We start from the raw sequence: 26,188 nt of genomic DNA, 5'->3' as shown, positions 1-26,188 counted from the left end.
CTGACTCACTTTTACAATATGAACCATACAAACCATTCGAAGGGTTTAGGACAAAATACTTGCTTTTTACAAATGAACTTTCTTGACCACTCAGATCTCCCAGGAATTGCCTTAAAAACTTTTCACTGAGTTAAAACTAAACATGGTGAAGCAGCATTTAGTAATCATGCTCCACATAGTTCGAACAATCTTCCAAAAGATCTAAGACTTGCTCAAACTCTGACCACTTTTAAAGCCAGAATAAAAGCTTGTATGTCCTCCATTGCCTTAACTGAACCTTCAGTATACTAAGAGTTGCACTTTGGTCATGCAATTTGACCTTTTTATTCTATTTATGAAATTCAATTTTTCTGTGGCTGCTTTTGGTAGGCCCTATTTTAAAAGGCTAATCTTGTATGGCACCATTTGTTTAATTGTTTGAATTGCTGCTTTGTATTGTGCAGACCCACAATCTCAAAGTACTTGAGCGTAGCCCAGTCTTGTCCTTTGAGAAGCTGTCATTTGTTCTGTTTGATGGTTTGAGTGGCTACTTTGTGTTACATAAACTCATAATATCCAAATGTATTCAAACTTAACCAAGTCTTGTCCTGGGAGAAAGTGCCATGTGATCTGTGACTCGTCCATTTGTGTCACATGTACGTTAGCATAACCGAGTCTTGTTCTGTGAGAAACTGTCAGTTGTTTGAGTTGCTACTTTGTGTTATACAGGCCTACAATCTGCAGGAAATAAAGGCATGCTTAATTTCATCCTAGAAGTGCTGTTTCAAAGATTTTTCCCTGGTTGAAATAGTTTTGCTTCTGGACTGAATTTTGGTTCATTTAATGTTAGCCTTTTATTGCTTAACCACTCCTTGCTAATTTATTTCTCTAACTTTTCATGTTTTTTTTTCTGTATCTTATTCTGTATTACTTATTTAATGTCTTTTTATGCCTTATGTTAACCACTTTGAATAGCTTTGTGTATGAAATGTGCTATACACAATATTTTCAATAAATTCGAATCCGGCTTTTGCCACCAACATGGTACAGAAACAGCACTACTAAGAGTGACAAATGACATGCGAGCAGACAATGGCGAACATTCTGTCCTGCTCCTGCTTGACTTAACTGCTGCTTTTGATACTATTGATCATTCCATCTTGGTTGAACGTTTAAATAAGTGGGTTGGTATCTCAGCTCTGCTGTCAGTTGGCTCTTATCATATCTCTCCAACAGGAAGTTTCAGGTTGTCATAGACAAATTTGTTTCCTCAACTGTCCGTATACTCTGGAGATCCACAGGGCTCAATACTTGGTCCCATCCTTTTCTCACTTTAGATGTTACCTCTAGGCAATCTGGTTAGTCAGTTCAATTGCATCTCTCACTACTGCTACACTGATGATATGCAGCTGTATTTTTCAGCTAAGGAAAATGATATAGATTATATTGGTACCCTTCATGACTGCCTGGCTGCTATTAAGGAAAGGATGTCACTCAATTTCCTTCAGCTCAAGTCAGACAAAACTGAGGTTTTCCTTAGTGGTCCCACTAAGTTTGTCTCAGAAGTGAAACCTTGTATCGGCCCTCTGGCCACCAATGTTAAACCCTCCTCAAGAAATCCAGTTGTACTATTTAACCGAATTCTGATCCACACATAAATAATCTTGTACAAACCTGCTTTTTCCAACTCTGAAACATTGCAAAAATCAAATCAATGCTATTAACCAGAGATGTAGAATAACTAATCAATACTCTAATTTTTTCTCGCCTTGACAACTGCAATACTCTTTTCTCCTGTCTCAGCCAAGCAGCCTCGTCCTGCCTGCAACTCATGCAAAACACTGCAGCCAGGCTTCTAACCAATACTAATCTAAGATCTCACATCACACCAATCCCCACATCCCTTCATTGGCTCCCTGTAAAGTTTAGAATAGACTTCAACATACTGCTTATCAAATACAAGGCACTACATGGTCTTGCCCCTTTATACATTTTTGAACTTTTGTATCCTTACTCCACCTCTAGGCCACTCAGATCCTCTGACCAGGGTCTCTTATTTATACCCTGCTCCCTCCACAAATCCAAGGGGGACTGTGATTTTGCCATCATGGCCCCATCTCTCTGGAACTGTACCCCCCCCTCCCCCGTTAGACCAGCTGAGATTTTAAAAAACTTCTCAAAACCTATCTCTACCATTCCCTTCCCTGTAAAGGGGTTGTAAGTTATATTTTTCTGTAAATAACTGTATATGTCTGTTTATTTTTGTGTTGCTGTATCACTTTTTTTATTGTTTGTATCCACTGTATGAATGAATTATTATGAACGAACAGTTGTTGCAAGAGATCCTTTTTTTTCCACAACAGTCAGTGGTATTTCCAGCTAGGTTCCTAGCTTTAGAGATCAGGTTTTGTACTGTTAATGCACTGCTCAGATCTAGAGCCATGCCTTCTTCAACTTGACACTTGTAAATATGGTCTTTTGTTGTTTCAGTGAGGCCAACAGTGATAGAGACAGCAGTTTATGTCAACAGCATTGGACCAGTTGACCCCATCAACATGGTAGGCTAGTATGGTTTGTCTTGCCACCTTCCAGGGTTTTTCTTTTGTTTGTTTTTAATGTTGGTTTTTATATAATATGGATGTATGTATTTGTGTACTCTGTTGCAGGAATACACCATTGACATCTTCTTTGCCCAGACATGGTACGACAGCCGACTTAAGTTCAACAGTTCTATCAAATTACTCATGCTCAACAGCAATATGGTAGGCAAAATTTGGATTCCTGACACCTTTTTTCGGAATTCCCGGAAATCAGATGCCCACTGGATCACCACTCCAAATCGTCTTTTAAGACTGTGGAGCAATGGCAGAGTGATGTACACGCTCAGGTAGGACAAAGTGGCCCATTTGCTCTTTCTATATCAGATCCTTTTACATCTTTGTTGTTTGTGCAGCTTTAGTGTGTTTGTATTCAGCCATGTAGCCTTGTTTTAGACATCTGCTATTTGTCAAAGCTTGATTCAGATGTCATTTTTTTCTGCATTTCTTGATAAAACAAAGAAAACGAAATACAAGGTACATTTATGTATTATGGTAATCGTACCTGGGAGGGAAGAAATATCAGAAAAAACTGTTAACACAAGCTGAGATTTGCTTTCTTTCTGTCACAATTCTGTTTTTGTTAGGTTGACTATTAATGCGGAGTGCTACCTTAAGCTGCATAACTTTCCAATGGATGAGCACTCGTGTCCACTGGAGTTTTCGAGCTGTAGGTGTTCAAACATTTTCCCCTCCCATGTTTTGATCCGTCATCGCAATTTCAGCTTCAGTAACTAGCCCAGAGAGAGGCAGCCCTTGTATGGGCTGGCTTTACTGGCTACTCCCCTGGTCCAACTCCCCCAAAAGCCCCATACGCTTGAGGCTGCCCCCCTCTAAATCCTGTAACTATCTATCATTTACTTCACCAGTGGAGAGAGGAGATCACCCAGTGCCATTTTTTCTGACAGACCAATGAATTATGCATCCTTTCTCAATCTGATTCATGCCGTCTGTGTCATCCTTCATCTGTCTACTGCATCATGCTTTAGCCTTCCCACATCTCTTCATGATCTTAACCGTCCTCATGGACCCAATGCAAATCGCAAGACCATGGGGTTGAAGACAGAGATCACTTTCATCTTGTATGCTCCCCTTTTCCTCACAATGTGCAGCTATGGCATACAGACATTGACAGATGTGTGGATGCCTTATGGATATTACACACATCAGTAATGTTTCTAACGGTCTACTTTGTGTCCTTGTGAATGTCTTTGTGTATCTGGGCTCTGTAGATGGGTATCCTAAGAATGAGATCATGTACCGCTGGCAGAGACGCTCAGTGGAGGTGGCAGACCAGCGCTACTGGAGACTCTACCAGTTTGCCTTTGTAGGGTTGAGAAATACCTCAGATGTAGCGCACACTCAGTCAGGTGAGAGGTTGTTGCCATGTGTATTTGTGTTTGTTTGGTTGGTTGGTTGTTTGGTTTTTTGTTTGTTTGAGTGAGTGGGTGGGTGGGTAGATTTATATGGGGTATTTCTCTCATTTCCATTGTTTAACCCTTGTGTTCTGTTTGAGTCAAAATGACCCGTTTGTTGGGGTGTCTTGGTGGCGTGGCAGTCTATTCTGTTGCCTACCAACACAGGGATCAGCGGTTCGAGTCCCCGTGTTAGCTCCGGCTCGGTCGGGCATCCCTACAGACGCAATTGGCCATGTCTTGGGGTCTGCGGTGGTGTAGCGGTCTAAGCATCGGCTTTGTGTCGATGCAGATGCCCACTGGGGACCGGGGTTTGTGCCCCGGTCTCGTCAGATCCGACTATGGCCGGACTCGATGAAGCAGCAATAATTGGCAACGCTGTCTTCGGGAGGCGGAGTCGGGTTGTGTTCGTCCCATGAATGCATCTCTGTGGTTCGGCCTGGATTCGCCTTGTCACGGAAGTGAGGAGGCGACTCCTTCCAGACTGCCGGCCGGAGAGATGCAGCTGGCGAACACATGCAGTACGAGGGTGGGAGTTTGAACTAAAATAGGGATCGATTGGCCACTAAATTGGGAGAAAAAGGGAAAAATCAGAAATAAATGTTTATGCAATTGGCCATGTCTGCGGGTGGGGAGCCGGATGTGGGTATGTGTTCTGGTCGCGGCACTAGCGCCTCCTCAAGTTCAAGTACTTTATTTGTCATATGCACAGAAATACAAAGTAAAACGTGCAGTGAAATGAAGAGGGGTACTCCGTCTGTCATTATGTGAAAAAAGACATAGGCCTAGAAAAAAGACAAAAGATCAGGGCTTTTTTTTTCCTTTTTTTAAGTCAAAATAAACAATAAATAAAAAAACAATAAATAAATAAAAAAGCTAGCTGTCTCAAGTCCTCTGGTCGGTCAGGGCGGCTGTTCGGGGGGGGGGGGACCGGGGGAAATAGCGTGATCTTCCCACGCGCTACGTCCCCCTGGTGAAACTCCTCACTGTCAGGTGAAAAGAAGCAGCTGGTGACCCCACGTGTATCGGAGGAGGCACGTGGTAGTCTGCAGCCCTCCCAGACCGGCAGAGGGGGTGGGCAGCGACCAGGATGGCTCAGAAGAGTGGGGCTATTGGCCGGATACAGTTGGGGAGAAAAAGGAGGAAAAAATCCACAAAAAAAAAAATTACTCGTTTGAAATTACAACTACTAACCATAAACGGTGTTAATATTGGTTAATATTAGTGATATGTTAATATTAGTAATAAGTGAGATAAGGATAAGACATAGCCCTGTGATGGACTGGCAGCCTGTCCAGGGTGTCTCCCCGCCTGCCGCCCAGTGACTGCAGGGATAGGCTCCAGCATGCCCACCACCCTGAGAGCAGGATAAGCGGTTTGGATAATGGATGGATGGATAAGACATATTTGGTATTTTTAGATCAATATTACAATTGTATCGCTATAAAATCCAAAGGTGGCTTGGGTCAGTATGACCGGTGAACAATACAGTTATTGCTAATTAATGAACAGAACATGAGGATTAAATTATTTGTCATATTAGATGAAGATGTAGATGAGGAGCAGTTGATTCATGCCAGAAATCCTTTAGAATTAACAGTCAACTATTCATTAAATGTTAACAACCATTTCAATATCTGCAAAGGCTACAGAACCCATAAGAGTTAAACAAACTTGTAGAACTCATAATAGATTTCATAATTAACGGTTTATATTTCTTTTGTTGAATTTTGCTCAGAGTTTCCTACGGGTTGGTTAGAGAAAGCCATTTTAATCCTAGTTAAGCTTCATTCCTGCAACCCAGCCTGAAAATAATGTCTGTTGTTCTAGGGGAGTACGTGATCATGACCATCTTTTTTGACCTGAGTCGGAGGATGGGCTACTTCACCATTCAGACCTACATTCCTTGCAGTATGATCGTGGTCTTGTCCTGGGTCTCCTTCTGGATCAACAAAGATGCGGTCCCGGCCCGCACATCTCTGGGTCTGCAGAGTCTTGTACCTTACTGTGTTACACTGAAAAGTGCCACAGTTCTCCTCGTGTGCTGATAAAGTGCCAGTTAGACTACCAGCATGCTTTCAAGATGTTGACCCGCTAAAGAGATCATCATCAGTTAATAGTGAACACTTGTAAAAAATATACAGTAATTAACTAAAGGACATCCCATTTTAGAGCTTCCCTTCAGTCACTATGAGAAACCTGTCTCAGTGATGTGTTCCTTTCTCCACAAGGCCCATCCCAAATAACATTTAGCTGTGCTGCCACGAGTCAAGGTTGGAGAACCCAGAGAGTTGAATCACTTCATCTGGACACAACATTTAGTGGGAGAAATGCTTCATCCCTCATCTAAGTGACTTCATCAGTCTCAGCAGGTAGCCCCTACCTTACAAACAACACAGTTGGATCACAACCAAAACCAGCGATGGGTTTCATGTGCAGTTGCCATGACCATTAACTACAGTAACAATGGTCATGTGTACTATTCCCACAAGATTGGGGAATAATTGCAATCACAGCATTGTAAGATGGTGACAGATGTACTTACTCTTACCCCCCCCCCCCCCCAGTTCAGGGATGGTTGTTCCCTCTTAACATAGATGGCCTCTTTGACTCCCCATTCAAACCAGCGTTTCTCCCTATCAAGGATGTGCACCTCCTCATCCTTGAAAGAGTGGCAACTGGCCTGTAGATGGTGTAGACTGTGTGGATGGTGTAGACTGTGGAGTCCTGATCTGATGTGCTAGCTCTCCTGTGTTGTGTCATCCTCTTGGCCAGCGTCTGTTTAGTTTCCCTGGTGTACAATTCATCACAATCCTGCTGGCACTTAACTGCTGCACTATATTGCTCTGTTTGTGCCAGGGGACCTGATCCTTGGGGTGGACTAATTTCTGGTGCAGCGTGTTTTGGGGTTTGAAAGCAACTGAGATGTGGTGTTTGGAAAATACACATCTCAACTGTTCCAACACTGCCGCCACATACAGAATCACCACTGGTTTATACTTAGACAGCTGTTGTCCTTCTCCTCTCTTCGATCGGCGGTGCTCTGTTTGGGCGTCTTCCTGGCTTTGACAAACGCCCAGTTAGGATAACCACACTTAACCAGGACCTGTCTAATGTGGGATCTCTCCCCTTCCCCAGCCACTGTGTTGGTGGGGACGTTGTCAGCTCGGTCCAGTGTCCTGATGACTCCTAGTTTGTGCTCCAGTGGATGATGAGAGTCAAACCTTCAGTACTGATCAGTATGTGTTGGTTTACGGTAAACATCAACAATCAAATATTCCTCATCACCAACTGTAATTTCACAATGTAAGAAGGCTAACTTGTCATGTTCCACATCCTCCCTGGTGAACTTGATGTGGTGTCCACAGAGTTAATGTGGTCGTTGAAATGTGCTACGTCCTGAGATTTAATTTTAGCCCAGGTGTCGTCCACACACCTGAACCAATGGCTAGGTGGTGTCCCTGGATAGGACATCAGAGCCTCTTTTCCACTTCCTCCATATAGAAGTTGGCCACTACAGGTAAGACTGAGGAACCCATAGCACACCCATGTCTCTGCTTATAGTACTGCCCCCTGTATGTGAAGTATGTGAACTGAAGACACAGCTTCAGGAACAGACACACTTGGTCAGTGTTAAGGGTGGTCCTATTGATAAGGGTAGGGGTCATCCCATTTTAACTCTAATCAATGCTCACGCCAATTTGCATATGAAACCAGTTGCTACTTTTGGTTGTGACACAACTGTGCAGGTTTTCATCGTTATACAACTGTTCTGTTTATAAGGTTGGAAATAGTACCTGCAATCAGCTGAGACTGTTGAAGTCAGGTCAAGTCGAGTCAATTTTATTTGTATAGCCCAATATCACAAATTACCAATTTGCCTCAGGGGGCTTTACAGCAACACATTACATTACATTACAGTCATTTAGCCGACGCTTTTATCCAAAGCGATTTACAATAAGTGCATTTAACGTAGGAAATCAGGAGAACTACTAGTCATCAGAGGTCATAAGTGCATCTAAACAAGCATCTAAGAGCAAAACCAGCGCTAAAGTAAAAGTGCAAGAAAGAGTTTTTTTTTTAATGAGTGAATACAATAAGTGCTACGAGCAAGTAACAGGGTAGTAGTGCTTAAAGAGGTGAGTTTTCAACCTGCGCCGAAAGATGGGCAGCGACTCCGCTGTCCTGACATCAGTGGGGAGTTCATTCCACCACTGTGGGGCCAGGACAGAACAGAGCCGGGACCGGGTCGATCGGCAGCAGGGGCCTCTGAGCGACAGGGCAACCAGGCGTCTTGAGGCAGCAGAGCGACATGGTCGGGCGGGGGTGTAGGGCTTGACCATGGCCTGGAGATAGGAAGGAGCTGTTCCTTTCACTACCCTGTTGGCTAGCGCCAGAGTCTTAAACTGGATGTGAGCAGCTACTGGGAGCCAGTGTAGGGACATGAGAAGGGGAGGTGTGTGGGAGAACTTAGGGCGGTTGAACACCAGACGAGCTGCAGCTTTCTGAACAAGCTCCAGAGGTCTGATGGCCGACGCCGGGGCGACAGCAAGGAGGGAGTTGCCGTAGTCCAGCCGGGAGATGACCAGAGCCTGGATGAGCACCTGTGCCGTCTTGTTGGTGAGGAATGGGTGAATCCTCCTGATGTTATAGAGGAGAAATCTGCAGGAGTGACAACAACATCCTGTCCTTAGACCCTCTCATCGAATAAGGAACAACTCCCTAAAAAACTTTTAACAGGGAGGAAAAAAATAGGAAGAAACCTCAGGGAGAGCAATGAGGAGGATCTCTCTCCCAAGACGGACAACGTGCAATGGAAAGTCACTTGGATGAGCGATGAAACAGTTCTCCCACTAAACGTGTCCAGATGAACTGGTTCAACCATCTTTGATTTCTTTACCTCGATTATTGAGGATGCATGAAGACAAGGCTGGAGAAGTACATAACAAACCATTTCACTTGATGGCTGTCAGCCCTTTATCCTTGTATACCAATGATTTCCAGTCTAGTTTGAAATATACCAAGTTGCTGATGTCATGAGGTTCCAACATGTTCTGCTGATTGTGTGGTGGTAGTCTAGTTAGAGGTTGCTCTCTGTGATGTCTCCATCCAGGCATTACCACAGTGCTCACCATGACAACTCTCAGCACAATCTCCAGGAAGTCCCTGCCCAAAGTTTCCTACGTGACAGCCATGGACTTGTTTGTCTCTGTCTGTTTCATCTTCACCTTTGCTGCCCTTATGGAGTACGGCACCCTGCACTACTTCACCAGCAACAGGCAGACCAAGAAGTCCAAGGCCAACAACGCACAGGTATCCGCAAGCGCACCACTTTGTCATTAAGTAATACAATTGATATGACAGATGTAGAGATGATAAAAGCAGACCTTTGAAAAAACATGCTTGAAGATCATGTTTTAAAAAATGAAGACAGTTGGTCTGTCTGTGTCACAGGTTTGGCTATATTATGAAATGGACTCTCGACAGTCCAACAAACATGCCATTCCAAATGCATGGGCCCAACGTGAACATGAGTTGTTGTTGCCATAGTCTGTTGAATCATTGATTGACTCTTTGTCAGATGTTCGGACTATATTGCTGGTCACATGGTTCTGAAAAGTCTGCAATTTAGATCCGAACACAGTCTTAAACAAAGAGGTAAAAACTATTCTAAAAAAATAAATACACAACACTGGACCACTATAGGACAAACACAGTTTTTATTTATTTATTTATATTTTGGGGGGGGGGATTGCCCCCCTTTTCTCCCCAATTGCATCTGGCCAATTACCCCACTCTTCTGAGCCATCTCGGTTGCTGCTCCACCCCCTCTGCTGATCCGGGGAGGGCTGCAGACTACCACATGTCTCCTCCAATACATGTGGAGTCACCAGCCGCTTCTTTTCACCTGACAGTGAGGAGTTTCACCAGGGGGACGTAGCGTGTGGCAGGATCACACTATTCTCCCCAGTCCCCCCTGAACAGGCACCCCGACCGACCAGAGGAGGCGCTAGTGCAGCAGCCAGGACACATACCCACATCCGGCTTCCCACCTGCAGACACAGCCAATTGTGTCTGTAGGGACACCCAACCAAGCCAGAAATAACACGGGGATTCGAACCGTGCGGTCTTCACCTCCCACCTCCAGAAGAAGTTCTCGTGTATCCCAAGGGAGGCTGGGGGCACGGAGTCTGAGTGGGCCATGTTCAAAGCCTCTATTGTAGATGCAGCAGGAATGCGCTCTGGTCAAAAGGTCATCAGTGCCTGTCGAGGCGGCAACCCAAGAACCCGCTGGTGGACACTGGTGGTGAGGGAAGCCGTCAGGCTGAAGAAGGAGGCCTTTCGGACTTGTTTGGCCCAGGGGTCTCCTGAAGCAGCAGACAGGTACCAGGGGGGCTGTGGCTTCGGTGGTCACGGAAACAAAACCTTGGGTGCGGGAGTACTTTAGTGAGGCTATGGAGGAGGACTTTCGGTTGGCCTCAAGAAAGTTCTGGCAAACCATCTGGCAACTCAGGGAGGGGAAGCAGGGCTTGACTCAGGCTGTGTTCAACCAGGGAGGGAACTGTTGACCCGGATTGGGGATGTTGTCGAGCGGTGGAAAGAACACTTTGAGGAGCTCCTGAACCCAACTAACACGTCCTCAGTGGAGAAGGTAGAGTCTGAAGACTCAGGGGAAGCCCCACCCATATCCCTGGCAGAGATCTCTGAGGTAGTTAAAAAGCTCCTGAGATGCTGAAGGCTCTGGACATCGTTGGGCTGTCTTGGTTGACACGCCTCTTCAGTGTCACGTGGAGATCAGGGACAGTACCTGTGGAGTGGCAGACTGGGGTGGTGGTTCCCATATTCAAAAAGGGGGACCGGAGAGTGTGTTCCAATTATCGGGGCATCACATTGCTCAGCCTCCCTGGGAAAGTCTACTCTAGGGTGCTGGAAAGGAGGCTCCGACCAATTGTCAAACCTCAGATCCAGGAGGAACAATACGGATTCCGTGCTGGCCATGGAACAACGGACCAACTCTTTACCCTTGTGGAAGTGCTGAGGGGGGCATGGGAGTTTGACCAGCCAGTCCACATGTGTTTTGTGGACTTGGAGAAGGCTTGTGACCGTGTACCCCGGGGCACTCTGTGGGGGGTACTGCGGGAGGATGGGGTACCGGGGCAGTTGCTACAAGCCATCCAGCCCTTGTATAACCAAAGTGAGAGCTGTGTCCGCATTCTTGGCACAAAGTCAAACACGTTTTCGGTGGGTGGCGTACTCCGCCAAGGTTGTCCCTTGTCTCTGATTCTGTTTGTGATATTCATGGACTGGACCTCAAGGCGCAGCCAAGATGAGGAGTGTGTCCGTTTTCAGAACCTCAGAATTGTATCTCTGCTCTTCGCAGATGATGTGGTTGTGTTGGCTTCATCAGAATGCAACCTCCAGCGTGCACTGGGGCGGTTTGCAGCTGAGAGTGAAATGGCTGGGATGAGAGTCAGCACCTCCAAGTCTGAGGTCATGGTTCTCTACCGGAAAATGGTGGATTGCTCCCTCCGGGTTGGGGATGAATTGTTGCCTCAAGTGAAAGAGTTCAAGTATCTCAGGGTCTTGTTCACGAGTGAGGGTAGAATGGAGTGGGAGATTGACAGGCGGATTGGTGCAGCATCAGCAGTAATGTGGACGTTGTACTGGACCGTTGTGGTGAGGAGGGAGCTGAGCCGGAAGATAAAGCTCTCAATTTACCAGTCAATCTTCGTTCCAATCCTCATCTATGGTCATGAGCTTTGGGTAATGACGGAAAGGATGAGATCGCAGATACAAGCAGCTGAAATGAGTTTCCTCCATAGGGTGTCTGGGCTCAGCCTTAGAGATAGGGTGAGGAGCTCGGACATCCGGAGGAAGCTTGGAGTAGAGCCGCTGCTCCTTTGCATCAAAAGGAACCAGTTGAGATGGTTCGGGCATCTGATTAGGATGCCTCCTGGGCGCCTTCCTTTGGAGGTTTACCAGGCACAGTGAACTGGGAGGAGACCCCGGGATAGACCCAGAACGTGCTGGAGGGACTACATGTCCAATCTGCCCTGGGAACGCCTTGGGATCCCCCAGGAGGAGCTGGAGGGCGTTGCTGGGGAGAGGGACGTCTGGAGTAGCTTTCTGCCACCGCGACCCGACCCCGGAAAAGTGGCTGAAGATGAGAGAGAAGAACAAACATGTGGAGAAGAATATACTTGTGGAGGAGAATAAACATGTGGAGAAGAATAAACATGGAGAAGAACAACGATTTAGAGAAGAATAAACACATGGAGAAGAACAAATGCGTGGAGAAGAACAAATATGTGAAGAAGAACAAACATGTGAAGAAGAATAAACCTGGAGAAGAATAAATGTGGAAAAGAACAAACGTGGAGAAGAACAAATGTGGAGAAGAACAAACGTGGAGAAGAACAAATGTGGAGAAGAACAAACGTGGAGAAGAATCAACATGTGGAGAAGAACAAACATCTCCCCATCATCTTAGTGTGCAAGAAATGGAACCCGTCACTGCTAACCATAATGAAACATCTGATATCTGACACGACCTGGAGGACATAATCCCTGTAAAATACATGCAAGTCACAAAGTTCTTTCTAACGTTTGAGCAACATGAAATAATTACAAAAATGTACACAACTGTTAGCACTCCCTCAGCAGCTTAAGTACACCTGGATATGAAACGTCTCCCAGTTCATGTACATCACAATCACCGCATCATATAACATGGATAACCTAACATGGACTCACAGTCCACTGGTTAAGTTAAAATATAATGTTCTGGTGTCCAGGTAGTGTGGCAGTCTATTTAGTTGCCTATCAACATGGGATCGGCGGTTTGAATCCCCGTGTTACCTCCGGCTTGGTCGGGCGTCCCTACAGACACAATTGGCCGTGTCTGCAGGTGGGAAGCCAGATGTGGGTATGTGTCCTGGTCATTGCACTAGTGCCTCCTCTGGTCGGTCAGGGCACCTGTTCAGGGGAGAGGGGGAACTCGGGGGAATAGCGTGATCCTCCCATGCACTACATCCCCCTGGTGAAACTCAGCCCTCCCCAGATCAACAGAGAGGGTGAAGCAGAGACCAGGACGGCTCGGAAGAGTGGGGTAATTGGCCAAATACCATTGGGGAGAAAAATATATATTTATACTATATATATATATATATATATATATATATATGTGTGTGTGTGTGTGTGTGTGTGTATGTGTATGTGTATGTATATGTAATATATATAGTGCTGCAAAGTATTTTTAAGGCAGTAGCATCTGATTTCAAAATACAACCCTGATAAAAGAACAAAATGTTCTTCTGATACCAGTAAAAAGTAATGAATTAAAAGTTCCATCCATCCATCCATTATCCAAACCGCTTATCCTGCTCTCAGGGTCGCGGGGATGCTGGAGTCTATCCCAGCAGTCACTGGGCGGCAGGCAGGGACACACCCTGGACAGGCCGCCAGGCCGTCACAGGGCCACACACTTAATGAATTAAAACTTATCATGCCAAAAGTGTCCATCACAGTGCTGTGATGGCCCGGCGGCCTGTCCAGGGTGTGTCCCCGCCTGCCGCCCAGTGACTACTGGGATAGACTCCAGCATCCACGCAACCCCGAGCGCAGGATAAGCGGTTTGGATAATGGATGGATGGATGCCATAAGTGAGGTTGGTAGACCTACACTACGGTATGTGACTTTACTTTGTGCCTGTTGGCTTCAAATGAAAATGAAAATTAGAGCAGACCCAGTAACTAACCTGTCTTTTCCACCCAGCAAAAGTCTTCTAGCATGGTGAATATCCGTCCTGGAACATCCCTGGTCCAGATGAACAATATTGTTCCCTATCATGAGGAGGATGACTATGCCTACGAGTGCTTGGATGGAAAAGACTGTACCAGTTTCTTCTGCTGCTTCGATGACTGTCGCTCAGGTGCCTGGCGTGAAAACAGGATGCACGTACGGGTCTCCAAGATTGACTCGTACTCGCGAATATTCTTCCCCACTGCTTTTGGCCTTTTCAACCTGGTTTACTGGATAGGATACCTGTATTTATAAAATCATGACACAAGTTCAGCCAAACTTGCAAAACATCTAAATCCTGGTTTACCCTCTACCGCTGTGCTGTTCTTCACATTGTTGAGTGACTGCAAAGGGGAAGTGCTTTGCACTTTGTAGCTACAGAATTGTGGGCAAAACTTTAGCCTGTCTTGTTTAAAAATCTCCGCTGTTCATAGGGTCTATTTTTCTAGGCAATACCTCACAACATGGTGGCTGGCGCAGTCAGCAGGCCGGTCTCAGCCAGGCCGGTCTGGGGTCAGCAGCAGTGCTACGTTATGGGTTTGTAACCCCTGTGTAGCAGTGACTTGTGATAAACCACAGTGGCTGTTTTTCCAACAGCCATATTTTATATTCTAATCTGTCATAAATTACACAGTCTATGTAAAATGATGAAATGTCATTGCTGCAGTGTTCGGGAAGTGACCCATTAGCTCTTGAAAGTTTTGATTGAAGTTAAAGACCGCTCTCGTAAATTTACAAGTTTGTCAGAAACAGTGACCCACACCATGAAGCTGGTGAAATACTTGAATTTTATTTTGTACACTTCTGTTGCATATGCAGTGAGACACAACCGGCTGCTCTGTTAAATGTTACTTTAGCCTCCGTACGTAGTATGTTCTTCATACCCTAATGCAAAATGTGGATTCTAGGACAACGATCGAGTTTTGTGGAGATCTGGAATAGTCCCTTCAATGCTTTTAGAAACTGCAATTCATCAGTGTTTCAGTATATATGGTTATCATATTCAATATATCATATCAATATATTGGGGGAGTGCGGGAACGAGGAGACGGAGAGATCGAGTCGAGTCAATTCCTTTTACTCGCCACACAAAACAACACCGATACAGCACAATCTCTCCTGGCAACTAGCTAACCCCTAGCTGCTGCTAACATGGCTCCACCCCGGAAACCCCAAGCAGTGCCTACGTCAGCACTCTGAATGTCCGCCTTAAAGGAGCAGCAGCTCCTGGTGAATCTACCCTCAATTCTGTATCACCACAATATAATATATTATACATATTATATGCTATATATATATATAGTATATAATATATAGGTATAGATATATTAAATATGATTATGGTTAATGGCAGTTGTCAACAGTTATCACACTATCATTAAGGAGCAATAAACTTGAGGATAAAATATTAGTGTTTTATTACCTCGACATTACAGGACAGTCTTACTGCAATATAGGACATTATGACATGCATTGTATTTATTTATTTATTTATGGCCACGCATTACAATGGTACAGAAATTAGAAGACACCCTTAATTATGACATTATGTACTTCTGTCTATCTACCCGTGTATCTAAAAGTGGACTATTCATCAAGTTGAGGTCACTGTGTTGCATGTAAATAATACTTTGAAATGTATCTGTTCAAACAAATGTAACGTACTAGGTGTACTATTTCACCAACAGTATACATCTGATTTGATTTGATCTATTTTTATTTCGAACATGTAAAAAGAAAACCCAGATAAATCAAAACAATAATAATAACACATTGAAATGAACAATAAACCTCTACTAGAACCTCATTGAAGAAATTCTGATAAGCCACGCAAATTAAACACTTATTTATTCCCACCCTTTCTGCACTACTTATTAATTAACTCATAATCTTTATTTTATATACAGTTTATAAACAATCATCCCGGCTCTATGTACAACCCAAATATTACCCGGTGTCGGTAATATTAAACAGTACCACAACCCTTCCTCAGCCCTACACGTCTTCAAACGGCATGCATTTTTACCGATGCCAGTCTCCAAGTCTTCAGTCTTTGCTGTTAGAAAAGACAAGGACCTTCTGGGTGGGGTATCAGACTGTAGCTCTCGTGCTCTCTCACATGCAGCAGTAAAATGGGACCATCATAGTTCTTGCTGAAAAATGCAGAAGACAGAGATGCCAACATACAGTAGAATCCAGTACACCCCTTATTTTCCATTAAATAAGTACGGAAGTATTAGATACTGTCCAGATAAGCCAAAGAGACAGAAATACATCCGGCTAAAATGTATAAATATCATGTGAGCGATCAATTCTCAAAGGGCAAAGCCTCGACGTATGTGATCCATACGGAACAAAACAGGTCTCAGACAAAACTGTTAGCATTTTTAATTTGCAAAGATGCCATACTGACGGTTATTTCAGATCTTCGCTTGCTGTTTTTCAGGATGAAGTAACTGTATATATAAGGTTGTAACCGGTGTATCATAAACATCATTATATGAGCAGCCAGTGTTGGGTTTAGAGCCAGTGTGCTGCACAAAAAATTGTTTAAAAATTAAATTTCATCGTTTTGTCCCACTAGTCTCAACACTGAGCAAGACAGAAATCCCTAAAGGAAAATTTGTACATTTTTTTTATCCTTGAAACCCACTGAATGAAGTTATGTTATATTATGTTGCTATATTATGTGTTCACTGTGAAGTTGTTCTATTATGTTGCTATATTATGTTTTCACTGTGACGTTATGTTATATTGTGTTGCTATATTGTGTTTTCGCTGTGAAGGTATGTTATATTATGTTGCTATATTATGTTTTCACTGTGACATGTTATATTATGTTGCCATATTATGTTTTCACTGTGAAGTTTTGTTCTATTATGTTGCTATATTATGTTTTCACTGTGGACTTACAGTGGTGTGCCACAGACGTTTCAACTGGATGCCAAACGTCTGAACTTGTCATTTTGGATTTGTGGTGATTAGTAGAGGGGGCAAGTTAAAGTCAGTATGTTATGCAGACGATGGAACAGTTCCTGTAATGTAGCATCATAACAAGCTTGCTGAGTCATTTACAGCCATCATGCCAAGCTAGTTGAGACAAACCTAAAGAAGACGATGTAGCTACTTGGGGAGCAAAATGTTTGCCTGGCTTTTGTGTATTTCCTTTTAAAACAGTCAAGTTAATAATATGTTCCCCATTCTGTTAAATGCATTGCATCTCTTATTTAATACTTGAAAAAACAAAGTTCCAAGGATTAATGTGACAAAATAGCGAAGCTGAACATGAACATGTCCAAGTCTTAACAGCATGATATATTCAAGCATACTTGCTTTTCCAGGACACTGAGCTGTAGCTACAATCCTGACTAGCAGAGATTTTACAAGGTTTGACAAAGCTTGAGCTTCTGGTTAGCGCCGCTGACTTCAACCTATACAACCCATACAACTGTGCAGTAGTTTCTTGTTACATACTTCAATCCATTGTCAATTGCATACCTCTGCCTTGGGTTGATGATGCTAGTTGGTTACATAATAACTGTCAAATGAGACAGCAATGCGTGTCCTTTTTTGTGTAACTCGTCTCCTGCAGACATGACTGTAAACCTGCTCATGAGGAATGCTACATCCAATAACTAGGTTGCATAGCCTTACTGTAAGTAGTCATTAAGAGCTCATGATGACGGACGTTGTATTCTTCATCGCAGTGACTGTACAGACACAGCGAAGTGTTTTGCTGTCTTGCTGCAACACTGTATATACTAACTACACATTGGAGCCATACTGTATATTTCAACTCACGCAAGCCATATTTGAACATGTCTGTCATCTGCGTAAAGTGTCATTTTCTCTAAATGTTGTTTGTATGTATTGTGATGACTAACTTAACACACTGTGAGAGAATAAAGTAGTGCCTGAAAAAGTAATAGTTGTATTGTCAATCTTTATACTGCAGTTTAAAACCCTCTCCATCAGAAAAACTAGGCCTGATAACATTCTAAAGAATTATGTACATGTTGCAGGTCCCGGGTTGTGGTCATGCCATCAGATTATATTCCCTGTAATACGAGAGAAATGAATTGACAGAGAAACCTATGCTCTTTTCAGACGTTGCTCTCAATAGAATGACGAACCCTAGCGATCACCGAGGAACAACCATTCACTCCAATGCTGCGTCCGTTCCAAAGTCAGGACCCCCTACTGGCTGGGAGGGGCAGTGAATCAATATTAACCAACTTATTACTATTCTCCCATGAATGGAATTTAATAAAACACATACAAAATGTGACCACATATTGTGTGCGTCACACGCTCCCTGACAAAATAAAATGGCTGCCGACATTCACAAAACCTTTTAAATGTCAGTTTGACACTCACTGACTCCATTATAGCATTAAGAAGATGTGGCTGTTTAAGTGTGTGAGCATCTTAATACACAAGGGTAGGGGAAGCATATTGCATCATGGTAGTGTATGGGGTAGTGTATGGAAGTGGCTGGTATGGCGCTGTGTGATAAGGTGTGTAGTGTGGCATGGGGACTGGCTGCATTCCCCATACTGGTAAGGCTTGTACTCCATAGAGTCTGGCGGGATTGAATGAGTGTGGCTGGTAAGACGGCTGACCCAGAGACTCATATGTCAGTATCTGTGGGGGGGGGGTGGTCTTCTATCATGCGTGGATCTCCTAACATTCATTCGGAGGAGTCACAGGCCTGTCATTACCATTATTTTCACATCCTACCTGTTCGTCTTCATGTTCTTCAGTATTATCAGGTTCCACAGGCACAGATGCATAGTCGGGTTGTCTCTCTGGTAGTTCTGGAGAGGTTGCTCTCTCAGCTGTAATGACTACACAAGGCACCGGTCTGGCCTCTCTTTCAGGTGCTGTAGGCCTTGACTGTCCAAATGATCTTCGATCCGGGAAACTCACTTTGCTCATTTGGGGTTCACAGGTTGGTCTCAGACTTTGCATTTGAGGCTCAGTCCGTGTTGGTACTCTTAACCAGTATTGTACTTCGGGCACTTCATCATCAGTCTGAGGACTCACTGCTTTGAGACAACTCCACCTGTCTGTGTCTTCTGCCTTGACCTTTGTCCTTTTGTTTCTCTCCAGGTGGTGTCAGATGCTTTTGCTGTTGAGGTAAGTTCACAGGTAAGTCGTTTACAAGGTGCAGAAGGTTTCGGTGGAGAATACGGACTTTGTTACCACCTGTTTCTGGAGACACTTTATAAATGGGAATGTCTTAACTCGTTCTGTGACGATATATACTGTCTGTTCCCAATAGGACCTTAGCTTCCCCGGTCCCCCTCGCTCACTCAGCTTGCAGACTCTCACCGGGCTGGAGAACAACTCCTTTGAAGTGACGGTCATAATACCTCTTGCCTCTCACACTGGAGTGTTGACTGTTCTCTGTCACAACTTGGTAGGCCTCCCTCATCCTCGCAGCCCATTTCTTAGCATAGCCTTCGGTGTCTCAGTCTCCTCCTCGGTGGACAGGCCAAACAGTAGGTCTACTGACAGGCGGGGTCGACGACCAAACATGAGATAGTGGGGTGAGAAGCCTGTTGCCTCGTGTTTAGTGCAGCTATATGCATGTATAACCTGAGGTAAGTGCTCCTTTCAGTTACTCTTCTCCTTCTCTCCCAGGGTTCTTAACATTTGGAGTAACGTCCGGTTGAACCTTTCAGCCGGGTTTCCCTGTGGATGGTATGGGGTCATTCTGGAGTGACCTGGAGTCTTGAACAAGGAATTCCCAAATTCATGGCCTTGGTCATGGTGCGATCTGGCAGGGTGCCCAAAGTGAGGAATGAAATTGTTGAATATTCTTTCAGCAGCGGTTCGACCAGATTTATTTTTCGTTGGGTACACTTGAGCAAATCTCGTGAATTGGTCAATGAGGACTAAAATATACTCATAACCACCGTTGCTGTGTTCCAAATGCATGTAATCGATCGACACAAGTTCAAGTGGTGCACTGCTCGTGATACTTCCCATTGGCACCCTGATGTGGGTAACCGGCTTTTTCTGTTTAATGTAAGAGCACTTTCGAGTGACATAGGTCTAGATGTGTCATTTCATGAAGGGCCAGTAGAAGCAATCACGTGCCAGGTTGGTTACTTTCTCCACACCCACATGACCCATGCCATCATGGAGGCACTTGAGCACAAGAGGCTGGTATTCCACTGGCAGGACCAGCTGGTCAGACCTCCTGTACAACAATCCATCCTCGACGTACAGTTTACCCCACTCATGCATAAGTCTCTTCACAGGACCATTCGCTCCTCACCTGTCCTCGTTTGTCAACACAGGCTTGGACTCTTTCAGCTTGACCAGCGCACTGATGGCATTGTTTTCCTTCTGAGCTCTGACTAGTTCGTGGTGGTCAATGGTGGGTAGTGGTGTAGTTACAGCCGGCTCTGGGCTTTGCACCAGATTAAGGACAGCGATGTAGGTGACGTCTTGTTTCTCGGCAGCTTCACTCCCGTCCCATGCAGCTTGTATGGTGTCTCTGGTAAACTCTTCAGTGCACTCAGCGACGTAGCTGTCCATGTAGAGAAGGAAGCGAGAGAGGGTGTCAGCGTCCACGTTGCTCTTTCCGGGCCTATATTTGACATCGAATCGAAAGTCGGCGAGTTCCCCAACCCATCAGTGGTTGACCGCATTCAACTTTGCAGTACTCATTATGTATGTCAGGGGGTTATTGCCCGTATACACAGCGAAGTGAGGTGCATAGAACAGATAATCCCTGAATTTTTTTGCATACCGACCACTTCAGGGCAAGGAATTCCAACTTCCCCGAGTGAAGGTTGTAATTATTCTCAGCGGAGGACAGCATTGTGGAACCATAAGCGATGACTCGCAGTTTTCCCCTCCTGCTGCTGATAGGGCACCGCACCCAGCCCCTGCTCAGATGCATCCGTGTGAAGCACGAACAGTAGCTCAAAATCTGGGTAAACCAGCACTGGTGGATGTGAAAGGATGCCGAAAAGCTGCTCAAGAATTCTCTGGTGTCCATCGTCCCACTGGACAGGGGTCTTTAAGGGCAGCAAAAGCTCCTTTCCCTTTCTTAGACCTTTTCAGCGTCTCCTCGGGCCTCCCCTTCACCTGCAGTAGCTCGTAGATGGGTTTTGCTATGCGGGAGAAGTCCTGAATATACGCTCTATAATAGCTTAGGAACCCGACCAGCCTGCGGACTTCCCCGATGGTGCTAGGCCCCTTCGCCCTCAGTGACAGGACAGCATCGATGTCTTTTGGGTCAATCCTTATGCCATTACTTGAGACTAGCCTCCCCACGTACCTGACCTCCTGTTTGAAGAACTCACATTTTGTGGGTTGCAGCTTCACATCATGGCGTTGTAGAGCCTTCATGACTTGGCGTCCCCCCTTAACATGGTCAGAAAAGTATTTGGCGTGGCATAGGACGTCGTCCAGGTAAGGGATGCAGCAGTTATCACACAGGGAGTCGAGCATCTCCTCCATGCTGCACTGAAAAGCAGCAGGAGCATTGGAGAGACCAAATGGGATCCTCACCCATTCATACAGCCTCCAAGGGGTGATGAAAGCTGTCATATGTCGAGACCCTTCAGCCATATAACCCTGGTTATAGGCCTTCCCTTGGTCTAGAATTCTGAACCAGCTCTGGCCTCTAAGAGTGTCTATGAGGTCCTGGATGCAAAGCAGTGGGTGGCGGTCTGGCACGGTCTTTTGATTTAACAGTCTGTAGTTGATGCACAGTCTTAAGGATCCATCCCGTTTTCTGACACAAACCACAGGTGCGGTGAATGGCAACTTGGACTTCACTATCCATCTTCTAACAAGCAGGTCTTGGATATACTCTTTGACCTCCTGGTAGAGTTGCTTCGGCACCGAGTCATACGAGCACTGAACTGGGACGTTATCACTGAGGTTGATGGTGATTTGGACACTTGGGATGGATCCAATGTCCCCCTCATCATGAGCAAAAGCTCTGGACTCTTCTTACAGCATCTGTTTGACCTCCTTCTGCTGTTCTTCAGTCAAGTGGCTGATGTCCACTGGCGGGTGCCACAAAGCAGCTTGAGGTTGGTCTTCTTGATGGGCAGCGGGTCGTGAAGAGTCAGCAGTGTTTGCTTGGGTAGTATTGTTCTCGCTGCTGGAACGGCTTGTTGCTATCACTTTGCCAATGAGTTCAATACTGCCTAAAACAGTTAAGCTGCGCAGGGTCCCACTGTGTTTGGAGTGATTTGACACAGGTACTCTGACAAAGGGTCTGTCCATCTGGTGAATCTCTACTAGTCCCTCTCCAATGCTCAGCGGTTCCAGCAGTACATTGTCGAGTTTGGGCTCAAACAGTGCAAGTGAGTCAGAAGAGCTAATATCCGCAGGCACCGGGCACTTGACATGAGCTACTTGGCCTGGACAAATAGTGATCTCCTTCAAGCCTACCTTCACCATGGCATGTCGTTTCTCTTGACTCTTCTTGGCCTGGATGAGACTGATGATAGCCTCTGCGCTAACATTGTCGATTTCCATGGCCCCAGAGAGGAGGTTGGTGAGAATGAACATGAGTTTAGGCCTGCTCTCGTTGCTCTTAATGAGTTCTTGAATTACGTTAAAGCCAACTAAGGGTCTGTCTAGCTAGACAACTCACTAGGAAGGGTACGCAAATGGATAAGTCCAGGTCATCATTACCTTGAAGGTTTAACACCACTTCAACCCATCCGTAATATGGCACTTCCTCTCCCATGACAGCGATCACATCAAAGTCTTGATTGAGGAGTTTGCTGAGGGGCCTAAAGTCTTGATGTGGTAAGTACCTATTCTTCCAAGTGCGGTCAAGGAGGCTCACATTGGCTCCAGTATCCAAAAGGACAGTGACGGCGTAGCCAGCTATGCTACATTTGAGTAGAGACTTTTGGCCGATGAGTGAGGCAACCCTCTCAGTTGGCTGGACTGGGCTATCACTGTTAGCAGTGACGCGGGAGTCAGCGCTACCTGATCTTGATGCTGAGGCTTTGTAGGGGTGGGACTTATGCTTGTGGTCGGTCAAGGGTGGTCCCGCTACCTTGACAGATTCCCGTTTCCCGACTGTTTATGCTTCCTCAAACACCCTATAGCACAATGGCCCTCTTCCCCACAGGAAAAGCAACGATTGCAGTCCAGATGACCCCGTGCGATGCACTGTGTACAGCCATAATGTCTTGGTGTCTGTTTCTCCGGTCTGGGTTTGTCTGAACAATACTTATGCATGTGTGGGTGGACCTGGTCGGGTGGTTGGATCGGTGTTGTACGTTGTGTCAGTGTGTTCATGGCCTGTGTCAAAGCCTCAACCTGGGCACTTAGTTTTTGGAATGCGTTCTTTATTTTTGGGTCTAGCCCTCTCCTCGCCTTTTCTCTTCAGGTCCAGTCAGGGTGCTGTGGACTTGAGTCACCTTGCGGTTGGAACTGTGGCCAAGTCTGTGCTTCCTTTCACTTTCCTCTGTTGTGGTCTTGCTTACCTGTTTCAACAGGGCCTTGTCGGACACAGTGGGATCAGCAAGGAGCAGCTTCAGTTCTCGCCGAAACTCCTCGTGCTTCTCTCCTATGCCCTGATAAATGGTATTCAAAAACACACACTGTGCCGTAAATGCATCACATCTGACAACAGTTTGTCTGTTTGGAAGCGAATATTATCTTCTGCTTCAATCAAATCATCCTATTTGCTGTGGTGTTTCCTGTTCATGTTGTTTGGCACACATCAGGTCTTGGAGGAGCTCTGTACTGCTCTTTTCGCCTAAATGGGACTGGAGGAAGCATTTCAGTTCTGTGACTGTCATGTCTTCCTTGTTTGCTAACATATCCTTAAAGTTGCCTGGTTTGATGGCACGGAGTACATCTCTAATGACCTCACACTCAGTGTGTTTCTCTCTGAGAGAAAGAGATTTGTATTTTCCAAACACCGCACCTCAGTTGCTTTCAAACCCCAAAACATGCTGCACCCGAAGTTGGTCCACCCCAAGGATCAGGTCCCCCCGCACAAACAGAACAATATAATGTAGCTGTTAAGTGGCAGGAGGATTGCCGTGACTTGTACATCAGGTCTTGGAAGAGCTCTGTACTGCTCTTTTTGCCTAAATGGGACTGGAGGAAGCGTTTGAGTTCTGTGACTGTCATGTCTTCCTTGTTCGCTAACATATCCTTAAAGTTGCCTGGTGTGATGGCACGGAGTACACCTCTAATGACCTCACACTCTGTGTTTCTCTCTGAGACCTTCGTCCACTTGTTTGCATATACTGTACCCCTGACCGAGGCATGGCAAGATGAACTGGAGTTGGACCCCGGGTGCTGCACGGCGGCTGCCCACTGCTCCTAGCTACACAGTCAGGATGGGTTAAATGCAGAGCAGAATTTTCCTATGTGGATCAATAGAGTATCTCTCAGGTCCTACAGTATGGAGTGATGTGATGCGGGTAGGGAGAGGGTGTGAGAAAATGGGCGGCATAGTTGTTAATGAATTGTAGTCTATTGAGTAAGTGGTAGGGGAGACCAACCAGGAGGGCATTACAATGGTCCAGTTGTGATGTGATGAAACCATGAAGCCAGTCGTACTTTTTGCACATTTTTTGTTTATGGGTAACTTTGTCCAAGTTACTTTGAGAGCAGGCAGCTCACTGTAGCTCTGTAGTTATCATCCAATACAGATACACATGTTTACATGTGTATCTGCGATACCAATGTTCATTAATATACACTGTCCCTATTCAAATAAAAAAAACAAATAATAAATAAATACATGCATATATACATACATAAATAAGATGTAGATGGTTTGGACATGTGTGGAGGAGAGATGCTGGGTATATTGGGAGAAGGATGCTGAATATGGAGCTGCCAGGGAAGGGGAGAAGAGGAAGGCCAAAGAGGAGGTTTATGGATGTGGTGAGGGAGGACATGCAGGTGGCTGATGTGACAGAGGAAGACGTAGACGGGAAGAGATGGAAACGGATGATCCGCTGTGGCGCCCCCTAACGGGAGCAGCCGAAAGTAGTAGTAGTAGTAGTAGATATTTGATTTGGCAAAGGTTTTACGCTGGATGCCCTTCCTGATGCAACTCTTATCTGGGCTTGGGGCCAGCACTAAGAATGCACTGGCTTGTGCATCCTCAGTCCTCAGTGGCTGGGTTCAGAGAATTAATGCCTTGCAGGATAAAATCATGGAACTTGATAGAACTTATATATATATAGATATATTTTTTTATTATTTTTTTTAATTTTTATTTTTTTTGTAACGTGCATGGCTAAGTAGACACATTGGTCCTTTACTAACGGATTCAGCGTTTTAGAAGACTGGCTAACGTTGTCGCTTGCGGAGTGGGAGACACGGGTTCGCTTCCCGGCTGTGGCGACGGTCTCCCAGACTGCCCCCGAATTCGCTACGATATGTATATATTCCCTACAAACAGAACTTGAAGTTTTGTAAACTATGCCATGCTGCCTTTGAAGTTAAGTTAGTAATTTAAATAAGTTAGTTAAATAACCGGTCGGTTTGGCGGACACTATGGGCGGGGTATTTTGGCGCCTATGGCGCAGGGGCTTGTGGGAATGTGTTGCTGCTCACCGTATCTTCCGCTAGCTTAGCCTTTTCCAGTTGGGCCCAGACAGGCAAGACGGGCAGTGGTGAATACGTGTTGTTGCTGAATGTATTTCCATACGCTTCTGTAAGTAACGTATGTAAATAATTATCACACACATTTTCTTAAGGAATGTCATGTTAGAAACTATTTTTTATCGTTTTGGTAAACATGCGCTCTACTAGTTAGCAGTTACAGCAGTGGTTAGTTAGCAGTTACAGCAGTAGTTAGTTAGCAGTTACAGCAGTAGTTAGTTAGCAGTTACAGCAGTAGTTAGTTAGCAGGTACAGCAGTAGTTAGTTAGCAGATACAGCAGTAGTTAGCAGTTACAGCAGTAGTTAGCAGTTACAGCAGTAGTTAGTTAGCAGATACAGCAGTAGTTAGCAGTTACAGCAGTAGTTAGCAGTTACAGCAGTAGTTAGCAGGTATAGCAGTAGTTAGTTAGCAGATACAGCAGTAGTTAGCTACAGCAGTAGTTAGTTACAGCAGTAGTTAGTTAAAGCAGTGGTTAGCAGTTACAGCAGTGGTTAGCAGTTACAGCAGTGGTTAGTTACAGCAGTAGTTAGCAGTTACAACAGTAGTTAGTTACAGCAGTAGTTAGCAGTTATGGCAGTAGTTAATTACAGCAGTAGTTAGCAGTTACAACAGTAATTAGTTACAGCAGTAGTTAGCAGGTACAGCAGTAGTTAGCAGTTACAGCAGTAGTAGTTTGTTGCAGCAGTAGTTAGCAGGTACAGCAGTAGTTAGCAGGTACAGCAGTAGTTAGTTAGGTACAGCAGTAGTTAGCAGTTACAGCAGCAGTTAGCCGT

The 26,188-nt window shown here is 45.1% G+C and overlaps 1 protein-coding gene across 1 annotated transcript in view; it reads left to right on the top strand.

Annotated features, from left to right (window-relative positions):
- gabrg1 (gamma-aminobutyric acid type A receptor subunit gamma1) overlaps positions 1-14,047 on the top strand; it is a 47,133-nt gene extending 33,086 nt beyond the window's left edge. Inside the window, exons 3-9 of the mRNA XM_056295470.1 lie at positions 2,470-2,537; positions 2,646-2,866; positions 3,164-3,246; positions 3,809-3,946; positions 5,822-5,974; positions 9,105-9,304; positions 13,766-14,047. Coding sequence (XP_056151445.1) covers positions 2,470-2,537; positions 2,646-2,866; positions 3,164-3,246; positions 3,809-3,946; positions 5,822-5,974; positions 9,105-9,304; positions 13,766-14,047 — 1,145 coding nt within the window. The remainder of the gene's footprint in view (positions 1-2,469; positions 2,538-2,645; positions 2,867-3,163; positions 3,247-3,808; positions 3,947-5,821; positions 5,975-9,104; positions 9,305-13,765) is intronic.
- The last annotated feature ends 12,141 nt before the right edge of the window (positions 14,048-26,188 follow it).

Source organism: Lampris incognitus, chromosome 16 (genome assembly GCF_029633865.1).
Source record: "Lampris incognitus isolate fLamInc1 chromosome 16, fLamInc1.hap2, whole genome shotgun sequence".
Taxonomy (NCBI): domain Eukaryota; kingdom Metazoa; phylum Chordata; class Actinopteri; order Lampriformes; family Lampridae; genus Lampris; species Lampris incognitus.
This window is presented reverse-complemented; position numbering and strand designations above follow the sequence as displayed.